The sequence below is a fragment of the Camellia sinensis genome, chromosome 15, assembly GCF_055761805.1.
Source record: "Camellia sinensis isolate YWXY chromosome 15, ASM5576180v1, whole genome shotgun sequence".
NCBI classification, from domain to species: domain Eukaryota; kingdom Viridiplantae; phylum Streptophyta; class Magnoliopsida; order Ericales; family Theaceae; genus Camellia; species Camellia sinensis.
The window spans coordinates 40,081,614-40,093,921 of record NC_138975.1 but is presented as its reverse complement, the minus strand read 5'-3'; the positions used below and the strand labels follow the sequence as shown (position 1 = coordinate 40,093,921).

The following is a 12,308-nucleotide window of genomic DNA, read 5'->3' as shown; positions in this document are numbered from 1 at the left end:
TTTCTGAAAATTCTGAAAATATTTTTAAAGTGCATCTTTGCATCCTCATTCCGTTCTAGGCATTCTTAAGCCTAGTTTAAGGCATCTTAATGAGGATATTGATGTAGAACCACACTAGCAAACTAAGGATTAAGTTATTATTTTGCCAACTGTGTAGCTTACTGTGTGTTCACTCTGTAACTGTGTAGGGTTGGCATCCGGAGACGCGTACTAGCTTATCTATAGCTCAGAACTCTGTGAGTAACAATGTTGTAAAGATATGTTCGAAAATGAATATTTTCTGAATGATCAACTGAACTGTTTACTATTAACTGAATGAATGTTTGTTCTCTATTCTGAATTGTATTGTGGCATCCTTAGCTACTACTGTTACTGTTACTGCTATTGTTATAGAGATCTCTGTCAGTTCTATTTTGGAACTTCTGTTTACTGTTATGATAGCCATCATTGACTGTTCGGTCTTTCAAGACCTACTGTTTATTGTACTGTTCTGCTAATGGATGTACCACATATGACTGCTATGACTGAATGATTGATACACTGAATCAATTGACTTTTTTCAATACTGAAAGGACATTCATTCTTAACCTCTTTACGCATTATGTTATTCACTGGGCTTTAACTCACTGCTCATATATATATGTAGGTGTACTGGCACCGGACCATTGCTAGGAGCGTCGGGGTTAACTCTAGTTTTTTCAAGCCAACCTTTATGCTTTACTTTGAGGTTCCAGAACTGTTCAAGCCGAGGCTGTCTGGGGTTTTTTAGTTTTCCCTTTTTGTCTCTAGTCTGTATAGACTGAATGTTTTGTACTGTGCTGTTTTAAGTAGGGATTAAGTCCCTGTCCTGAATGACTGTATATATTGTACATACTGTCTTGGTACTGATTGTATATGCGTATATGATATGAAAAGTTTTTTTGCATACAGAATGTTACAGCTCATTGGACATCTTTTAATTACTGTATTGGCTTCCACCAGCCCCTGTACTCTGTAATTCTATTTGACTGTTAAGCAAGCCTTCGGTAATCTCGGATTACTGACCAGTTACGGTGCTAAACTCATAGGGGCGGGTTTGGGTCGTGACAAGAAATATCTTCAAAAATTCTGAGTTTGTGTCACTCTTGGCAGGCCGGCCATCTTTGGTGCCGGCCTGCTACTTGTGATGGCCGATCGGCCATCTCCATGGCCGACTGTGCACATTTGTGGCCGATAGGACATTCTACTCTGCAGGTCCAACTTCAAATGGGCATAACTCCTTCACATGAACTCCTTTTTAGGTTATTCTTGTGTCCAAATTGAAGCCCCGGAAGTAAGATTTCCAATGGTGGCAGCCTTGAATCAAAATTCTAACTGTGCTAAGAGATATCCCTCTTTTAATGAAGGCTGCTCAGTTTCGGTCCAACAAGAATGATGCCCAACTTCAACCAATCATACCTCACCCATCCGGACTCGGCTTTAGGAGATTCTTGAGTGTAAAATGAAGCCCCGGAAGTCTTGTTTCCAATGGTGGTGGCCTCGTAGCTTAAATCTAATTATACAAAAGGATAGGGCCGATTTAGTGAGGGTTGCTCTCTCTCTCTCTTAACGATTCATACCCAACTTCTTCCTCAACTGGGTTTCTTCCCTCTTCTCTTCTTTTCCTCAACTCCAAACCCATAAACAAGGTGTTTTGAAAGATTTTTCAAAGATTTCATCTCTCTTTCATTCATTTCCACTTTGTCCTTGCTCGGCTTACCGAAAAGCACAACATTTAACAAAATGCGAGCCTCGGAACATCGTAGGAACCTATTTTCAAAAATATTTTGAAAGAGAGGGTTTTAAGGTCTAAAATCTTTTGATAAGATCATTTTGGTCCAAAAAGGGGTATGAAGTTGGGATTTGACTCTCTCCTTGTTGAAGAAATTGAACCTTTGCATTGCACAACTTTCATTACCAAATAAACCATCAGTAGCGCCCAAGTCTTAAGGGCGGTCAAAAATGGGGTGTCTACATTTACCTCTTCCTCTACCATAACTAGTGGGCTGCAACACACATAAGTATCCAATTACATTTTGTGAAATACTATAAAAGCAAATAAAGTTGCATAGAAGAGAGAGATAGAGTTTACCTGAGATGAAGATGTATTGCCCATCCAAGTTGGGAAATGTGGAGAATTTTGGCCAAATTCAGTAGTCCTGGGCTGTAATGATTTAACAAGTATGCAATCAAATGTTATGAGTTATGTAAAAAGCATATGAACTTGCAAATGAAATTTGAGTATACCTGAGATGATGAGTTATCAAATTCTGGAGAACTATATTGAACTCTAGTGGGCTGCAATAATAATGGTCCAAGTAAGAAATTATATTTTGTCAACTATGTCAAAAACCAAATGACACCCATATAAGAGAGAGCTTATCTAAGATGCTGATGTGTTGCCTCTCATAATTGGAAGTTTTTCAAATGTTTGACCAACTCTAGTGGGCTGCAATGATGTAACAAGTATGCAAATCAACAATAGAATTGGGCTGCAATGATCTAACAAGTATGCAAAATGGACAGATCTTACTTGAGTTGAGGATGTGTTGGTCCTCCCACTGGGGAGCTTCCTTCTGGGCTGCAATGATTTATATCTATATTAAGTCATTGTTGTAGAATGTATTGCAAAATAAAATGAAATTGGAGGTTCAGGTTACCTTCCTTCTTGATTTGAATCATGTGCATTACCCTCCTTCTAATCCATTCAAGCATACTGATTATGGGTTTGTCCCTAGCTTCCAAGATGTTGTTATTGAATGACTCACACATGTTGTTCACCAATGTATCATACCTATTTCTTGGGCTGAAATAGGACCTAGTCCATAAAGCAGGATCTATCTTCCTTAGCCACTTGTATGCTTTCTTTTTTGGATCCATTTCCTTTGACTTGTTCATGTGAAATTCAAATTCCCTCACAGTCCCAGTTGCAGCTGCCTTCCATAATAGGTCCCTCAATTCAATTCCTTTGAACTTTGCTTTGAAATTTGAGTAAATATGCCTTATACAGAACATATGTTCCACATTTGGCATTACCTCCTCAAATGTAGGTACCAACCCCTTCTGTTTGTCATAAATGAAGACCCATCCCATGTCATCAACACTACCAATATCATCCATGAGTTGCCTTAAAAACCACACCCAAGAATCTTTACTTTTTGCTTCAACAGCTGCCCATGAAATTGGAAAATAATTGTTGTTCCCATCCCTTCCAAGTGCACATAATAATTGTCCACCATAGATTCCTTTCAAATGACACCCATCCAATCCTATAATAGGCCTGCATCCTCCAACAAATCATGTTCTAAGGGCTACAAACCCAACATATAACCTCTGGAAAACTGGGGATAATTCAAAGTTAGGCCTAAGCATGTCTTCATTGGGCTTATCCACCACTACTTACATTACACTATTAGGATTATGCAACCTCACTATTTCACAATAATCATACACCTTTGCATATTGGAGCCTTTGATCCCCTTCAATAACTTCTCTTGCTTTCTCTTTAGCCCTATACAATTGAGGCATACTAACATTAATCATTAACTCCTTTCAAACTGTCTTCTGCATAGGCCCAACTTTGATGTTAGGGTCATCCCTTGTCCATCTACTTGTGTGCCAAGTAAGTTGAGTTCACTAAGTGATTATTATATGACCTTCCACATGCATGCTTTGGCTGGAATGATTTTATTTGAAAAGTTCTCTCACCTTGTATGGGAGAAGCACGCAATCTCTATCCACATTCATGCTTGCACACTACAGTAATTCTAGAGTTATCATTCCGTACGTACTTTATGTCATAACCATGTTGGATATTCTCCTCTTTCATTGCCTTTCTAAAAATTTGAGGGGTGGCAAACTTCATTCCAAGTTTGAGTTGTGGCTTCTTCATATCTACTTCCTCAATGAACTCAGGATATTTATCTTCACATTCCTCATCTGATGAGTTATGTACACTATGTAAATCTTCATTCTCAGGATCAAAATACCACCCTTCATCTGCCCTTTGATCACATGAAGGAGGTTGCCTCTTTCTTTTCTTTACAGTCTCCCCTGGTGAGAAAATTTCATCATCTTTTGGCCCCTCTAAACCCTCATTCAACCAGCCAGGTTCATCACTTTCATAGTCTTCATCTTCTGAACCACTATCATCATTCACATCATCAATGTGTTGGAACAATCTTCTGTGTAAATAAAATAACTTGAAATAAATTCAAACAAAATAAATAAATAACATACCAGATTTATTTATCGAACCGAAATAAAATTAAGACCAAGTCGAGTGTGTGACACTCTGTCCTTAAGACAGATTCGCCCCGCTATGGTGCTTACGGTTGAGTGGCGTCTATCTCTCAGGATACAATGATCTTTAATCAACTTGTAGTAGCACTCCAAAACAAATTGTTCGGCGAACCAAACCTGTGTTCTTACTCTCTGAATATTTATTCTAAAATCTAAAATGAAGAATAATGCACTAAAAATAATTTGGACAGCAAAAAAGACAATTTATGAGACTGTTTTTCATTCCCAAGACTGTTGGTAAACCCAAGTATTTATAGGCAACATCACACTCCCGAACAGGTGCAATTACATGTAGTGAACAGGTGCAACAGATACTGTTTTGAATATTATACAGATCTGGACAAATTTGAAGAAAAACTGCCTGTACCACATGAAGCAGTTTTCTTCATTCCAAACAAATTTGAAAAAGTAGCCGTTTGGAGAACTATCAAACAAACTGTTTGGAATATACTTTATTTAAACTATTAGAATAGTTTAATCAAAGTCAAAAGTGAAAAACCTGTTTGGACTTTATTTTATAAACTATTTTGAATATATATATATATATATATATAAACTATTTGAATACATATATATATATATATAAAACAAATTAAATAGTTTAATAAATAAAGAAAGTGGTACAAATTTAAGAAGACTACTTAGGAACCCAAAAATTAAATTTAGAATTTAAATTAAATTCCCACAATAATTTTTTTATTAAAAAATTCAAATGAATTTTATCTAAAAAATTAATGTTAAACCTGAAAACGACGTCAACTTCTCATTCACCCATAAATGGTTTTGACGTTCCGTCTTCACCGTGTGACTTGCCACGCGGCAAGGAACACGTCACCTCTTCGGACCCACCCCAAAAAGACGTTCGGGGCCCACTCAAAATTGAGCTAAAAAAAAAATATGCCTATATTAAACTAATTTTTCCAACAATCCCCCACATGAATGGAATTTGACGGAGAGAAAATGCAACAACATGATCTAAATACAGAGAGTACAGAAATTGAAAATATTCTGCAAAGGATAGGTAGCTTTTGGCTTTGAACCTTCCCTTGTGAGCACTGTCGGATTTACTAGCTAACCAGTGAACATGATGTCTTGAACTGTTCAGCCGTTTGTGTAAACCAAGACAATAGAACTCACACAGTATATTCCCAGACACAGTTTAGTTCTCACTATTGTGTTCATTTTGGCCCTGAACAACCTAGTCTTTCATGAGTGTTCTAGAGAATTGTAGCCCTTCACAAATCTCATAGAACCGGCCCAGTTCACACTCATATAGGTGATTCTTATGGAGAGTATCTTGCCATACTCCACTAGGTTTACCTAGATATAAGAATCATTAAAATTTTACTTAACCTTTAACGCTGCAGACATCACTATTTCATCAAAGAAATGGGTAGGAGTTAGACTCCCCAGTGATCCTTCTGAGTCAATCACAACTCGGTTGTCCCTTTGAACCTAGATCTTGGGATCTCCAGTCAACTAGGTTGGGTTGCCGTTGTGGTAACTCTTATTTAATAGGCTTAAGTCCCATTCCCCTTGATGAATTCACAACTAACTCTCTTGCTAACCCTTTGGTTAGTGGATCCGCTATGTTGTCTTTAGACTTAACATATTCTATGGAAATAATTCCATTAGAGAGTAGTTGTCTCACGGTGTTATGTCGACGACGAATGTGTCGTGACTTACCGTTATACATATGACTCTGTGCTCTACCTATAGCTGATTGACTATCGCAATGTATGCATATAGCAGGCACCGGTTTTGGCCATATTGGAATATCTTCAAGGAAGTGGCAAAGCCATTCTGCCTCTTCCCCTGCTTTGTCTAAAGCTATGAATTCAGATTCCATAGTAGACCTAGGAATACAAGTCTGTTTGGAAGATTTCCAAGATACAGTCGCCCCACCAAGAGTAAAGACATACCCACTGGTGGACTTTGAGTCTCTAGTATCCGATATCCAATTTACATCACAGTATCCTTCAAGTACTGCTGGATATCTAGTATAATTCAGCCCAATATTACGAGTAAATCGGAGATACCTTAGAACCCTTATAATTGCTTTCCAGTGTTCTACTCCCAGATTACTCGTATATCTACTTAATTTACTTACTGCATAAGCTATATCTGGGCGAGTGCAGTTCATCAAGTACATTAAGCTTCCAATAATTTGGGCATACTCTAATTAAGAAATACTTTCCTGTACATTCTTAGAAAGATACAAATTAACATCTATAGGTGTTCTAGCAAGATGATCATCATCTTTGCTGAATTTGTCAAGTATTTTCTCAATGTAATGAGATTGTGACAAAGCATATCCTTATGATGTTTTGGTAATTTTCATACCAAGAATTACATCAGCAATGCCCATGTCATTCATGTCAAAATGTTTATTCAACATTTTCTTGGTAGTTTTAATCATGTCATTATTACTACCTATGATGAGCATATCATCTACATAAAGACATACAATAACATAACCTTTATCTGTGTTTTTAATATAAACACATTTATTACACTCATTAATTTTAAATCCATTTGACATCATTGCCTTGTCAAATTTCTCATGCCATTGCTTTGGCGCTTGTTTTAAACCATATAATAATTTAACCAATTTACACACTTTATTTTCTTTCTCTGGAACAGAAAACCCTTCTGGTTGTTCCATGTAAATTTCTTCATTTAACTCACCATTTAAGAAAGTGGTTTTTACATCCATTTGATGAATTTTTAAATTGTATAGAGATGCAATGGCAATTAGCATTCTAATGGATGTTATTCTAGTAACCGGTGAGTATGTGTCAAAGTAATCAAGACCTTCTTTTTGTCTAAAACCTTTTACCACAAGTCTTGCCTTGTATTTGTCAATTGATCCATCCGCTTTCAATTTTCTTTTGAAAATCCACTTGTACCCAAGAGGTTTACAACCTGGTGGCAAGTCCACTAATTCCCAAGTGTGATTTTGCAATATGGATTCAACTTCACTGTTGACAGCTTCTTTCCATAAAGGAGCTTCAGGACTGGACATAGCCTCTTTAAAAGTTAAAGGCTCATTTTCTAACAAAAATGTTAGAAAATCTGGACCAAAAGATTTTGATGTTCTAGCACGTTTACTATGCCTAGGTTCTTCTTCCTCATTTTGGTCTAACTCTTGCTCTTGATCATGTTCTTGATCATTACTAGTAATAGCATCAAAAGATCTCTTATTATTACTAGTATCTTGTCCAGTCTTATTTGGAAATACATGTTCAAAGAATGATGCATTCCGAGACTCAATAATAGTATTTACATGCATTTCGGAATGTTCTGATTTATGAATCAAAAACCGATATGCACTACTATTCTTGGCATAACCAATGAAAATGCAATCAATGGTCTTAGGACCTATCTTAGTCTTTTTAGGACTAGGAATAGCCACTTTAGCCAAACACCCCCACACTTTTAAGTATTTGTAAGATGGTACTCTTCCATGCCACAATTCATAAGGTGTTTGATTTACTTTCTTTCGAGGTATTTTATTTAAAATATAATTAGCAGAAAGTATTGCTTCCCCCCACAAGTTCTGAGGTAATCTAGAACTGATTAACATGGCATTCATCATTTCTTTTAAAGTCCTATTTTTTCTTTCAGCAATTCCATTTTGCTGAGGTGAGTAAGGAGCTGTGGTTTGATGAATTATTCCATGTTCTTTACAAAATTCACCAAAAGGTGATTCATATTCACCACCTCTATCACTTCTAAGTTTCTTGATTTTCTTACCAAGTTGATTTTCAACTTCATTCTTATATTGAATGAAAATTTCCAAAGCTTCATCCTTGGTTCGAATTAAATAAATATAACTATATCTAGTATAGTCATCTATAAAAGTGATTATATACTTTTTTCCACCTCTGGTTTGAATTGATTTAAAATCACAAATGTCACTATGAATTAATTCAAGTGGTTCCGTACTTCTTTCAATTGAATGAAAAGGAGTTTTAGATAATTTTGCCTCAACACAAATTTCACATTTATGATTTGAATCAATGTCAAATTTAGGTAAACATTCCATATTAATTAATCTACGCAAAGATCCATAATTAACATGTCCTAGTCTGCCATGCCATAAATTTGAAGACTCAAGCAAGTAAGAAGAAGATGTAGTATTATTAATAACTGAGGGTACAACGGTCATTACATTTAACTTGAAAAGGCCATCAGACATGTAACCTTTTCCTATATACATCCCGTTTTTGGTAAGTACAAATTTGTCACTTTCAAAAACTAGCCTAAACCCATTCTTACTCAACAAAGATCCGGAAACTAAATTCTTACGAATGTCCGGTACATGCAGTACATTGTTGAGAGTGAGTTCCTTTCCAAATGTCATCTTGAGTACAATCTTTCCTTGTCCTTCAACTTTGGAAGTTGAGGAGTTGCCCATAAACAGTTGTTCACCATTGTCCACTATAGAATAAGATGTGAACATCTTTTTGTCGGCACAAATATGGCGAGTAGCACCAGTGTCCACCCACTATTCTTTAGGATTTCCGACAAGATTTGCCTCGGAAACAACTGCAGAAAGATTGATATCATCTATACCATTGGAAATATTGTCCACTTCAGTCATGTGGGCTTGTGCAGGCTTCTTGCTTGTTCTTCTTTTGTTTTTGCCTTTGCTACGACAATCTTTGGCCCGATGTCCCTCTTTGTCACAGATGTAACATTTTCCATTAAACTTGTACTTTTTATTATCCCCTCCTTTAGAGCCTTGTGATGAACTTTCTCCAGAAGACTTTCGTTTCTTAGTTTTTGAAGCATGTTCCACCACATTTTCCTTAGACTCCATAGGATGCTTACCAGCCCGCTTTTCAGAATTGCGGTTGTCCTCCTCAATTCTCAAACGCACAATTAATTCGTCCATAGAAATTTCTTTGCGCTTGTGTTTGTGGTAGTTCTTGAATTCCTTCCAGCCTTTTGGTAATTTTTCAATTAAGGCTACAACTTGGAAGGATTCACTGAGAGACATACCTTCTGCGTGAATGTCATGTAGAATGAGTTGGAAATCTTGAGCTTGGTTGATCACAGTTTTTGAATCAACCATTACAAAATCCAAGAATCTACCAACCACAAATTTCTTTGAGCCGGCATCTTCCGTTTTATACTTTTTCTCCAACGATTCCCAAAGTTCCTTTGCTGTCTTGATCAGACTGTAGACGTTGTACAATGTGTTGTCAAGTCCGTTCAAGACATAATTCCGGTAAAGGAAATCGGCATGTTTCCAAGCATCAACCGCAGCAACCACTTGCCGGTCAGTTTCATCCTCTTTCAGGATAGGAGCATCTTCACGGAGAAAACGAGCCAGGTTCAGAGTTGTAAGATAGAACAACATTTTCTGTTGCCATCTTTTAAAGTCAGTTCCTGAGAACTTCTCTAGCTGCTCTCCATGATTTATTGGTACTGTCATCACAGGGGGGGGTTGGTGCAATCGCAGCCACCACAGTAGTACTTGTTTGGGCATTAGTTTCAGTAGCCATCAAGTCTAATATATAAACAAAATTATAATTAGAATTTTACACTACACAGAAAATTAAACCAAATTCACAGAATTAAATTCTGTAAAAATAAAAAAAAACAAGAATGTAACTTTTATTTTCCAATTAATTTGAAAATAAAATAAAATTTTATTTAACCAAATTAATTCCACACAAGAAATTAAATTCTGTAAAAATAAAAGAAATAAAAAACTATAACTTTTATTTTTCAATTAATTTGAAAATAAAATAAAATTTTATTTAACCAAATTAATTCCACACAAGAAATTAAATTCTGTGAAAATAAAAGAAATAAAAAACTATAACTTTTATTTTTCAATTAATTTGAAAATAAAATAAAATTTTATTTAACCAAATTAATTTCGCACAGAAACTTAAATTTCTTGTAACACTCCAATAATTAAAATACTGAAACAGAATTTTAATTAATGAAAATTCAGAAAATAAATTCTAAAAATCAAAATTAATTTTCTGACAAAATTTCACAAAAATATATTCTGAATTGTTAATGACACCAGTATCGTACTACTAGTTGTCAAAGAAAAGAGACAGTATATTACTACTATCTATCAAATAGCATATAATTACTATTTGTTTTTCCAACCAAAATATTATTTTGTAAATCCACAGAAAATAATTTTCTTCCGAAAATATTTACGATGAATGAAAAAAAAAAACAAACAAAAAATTCTGTAAACAGAATAATTCGAATCTGTCTTAAGATTGTTGGAACAATCTTCTGTGTAAATAAAATAACTTGAAATAAATTCAAAAAAAATAAATAAATAACATACCAGATTTATTTATCGAACCGAAATAAAATTAAGACCAAGTCGAGTGTGTGACACTCTGTCCTTAAGACAGATTCGCCCCGCTATGGTGCTTACGGTTGAGTGGCGTCTATCTCTCAGGATACAATGATCTTTAATCAACTTGTAGTAGCACTGCAAAACAAATTGTTCGGCGAACCAAACCTGTGTTCTTACTCTTTGAATATTTATTCTAAAATCTAAAATGAAGAATAATGCACTAAAAATAATTTGGACAGCAAAAAAGACAATTTATGAGACTGTTTTTCATTCCCAAGACTGTTGGTAAACCCAAGTATTTATAGGCAGCATCACACTCCCGAACAGGTGCAATTACATGTAGTGAACACGTGCAATAGATACTGTTTTGAATATTATACAGATCTGGACAAATTTGAAGAAAAATTGCCCGTACCACATGAAGCAGTTTTTTTCCTTCCAAACAAATTTGAAAAAGTAGCTGTTTGGAGAACTATCAAACAAACTGTTTGGAATATACTTTATTTAAACTATTAGAATAGTTTAATCAAAGTCAAAAGTGAAAAACCTGTTTGGACTTTATTTTATAAACTATTTTGAATATATATATATATATATATAAACTATTTGAATACATATATATATATATATATATAACAAATTAAATAGTTTAATAAATAAAGAAAGAGGTACAAATTTAAGGAGACTACTTAGGAACCCAAAAATTAATTTAGAATTTAAATTAAATTCCCACAATAATTTTTTTATTAAAAAATTCAAATGAATTTTATCTAAAAAATTAATGTTAAACCTGAAAACGACGTCAACTTCTCATTCACTCATAAATGGTTTTGACGTTCCGTCTTCACCGTGTGACTTGCCACGCGGCAAGGAATACGTCACCTCTTCGGACCCACTCCTAAAAGACGTTCGGGGCCCACTCAAAATTGAGCTAAAAAAAAAATATGCCTATATTAAACCAATTTTTCCAACACAATGTAATCAGGATCATCACTATTTTCTTCATTCCAAGCTCTATTATCCCTTTCCTCATCTCTGACATCTTCATCTGCTGCTCTTTTATCTCCATCTCCATTATGCATTTCCTCATCACCTACATTTTGCACTCCATCTCCACAATCCATCTCTTCTTCACTTATATTTTCCATCTCTTGACAATTTAGTGCCTGCTTAGCAGTAACTGGTACTCTTGGGGGTACCAAATGTTTCCTTTTTGGACTTATCACTTGTAATGGTTCTTGACCCTTCTCCGCAAATAATGGAATCACATCTATACCCTCATAATCACATATCATGGTATATACATCAACATCTTCTTCCATTATTGTCAACCCATCATCCAAAGTTTTTCCAAGTTTCGTATACCACAAAACAGAAGTACTATAGCCATCTATTTTCATCTCCCTCAAGATGGTATGAATCTCAATAAAAGATAGTTTGTTAGGATCAACATCATATATATATATATATATATATTCCACTTTCCCTTGTTATAACCAATATTAGGAGGCTTACTGAAGTACCTATTATAGTTGATCTCAAAAATCATTTTTTTTTTTACTGCACTGCACAAAACAACAAAACTTCACAATATTACATTACAAAACTCAAACTCATTGGGGCCACATAACAACAATCATAATCCTTG

General features: G+C 35.1%; 1 protein-coding gene across 1 annotated transcript; it reads right to left on the bottom strand.

Annotated features, from left to right (window-relative positions):
• Positions 1–8,444: 8,444 nt before the first annotated feature.
• Positions 8,445–9,703, bottom strand: LOC145813538 (uncharacterized). Its single transcript, XM_082909066.1, has one exon. The coding sequence runs from the start codon at positions 9,686–9,688 to the stop codon at positions 8,831–8,833; it is 858 nt and encodes a 285-aa protein (XP_082765192.1). The 5' UTR covers positions 9,689–9,703; the 3' UTR covers positions 8,445–8,830.
• Positions 9,704–12,308: the final 2,605 nt, after the last annotated feature.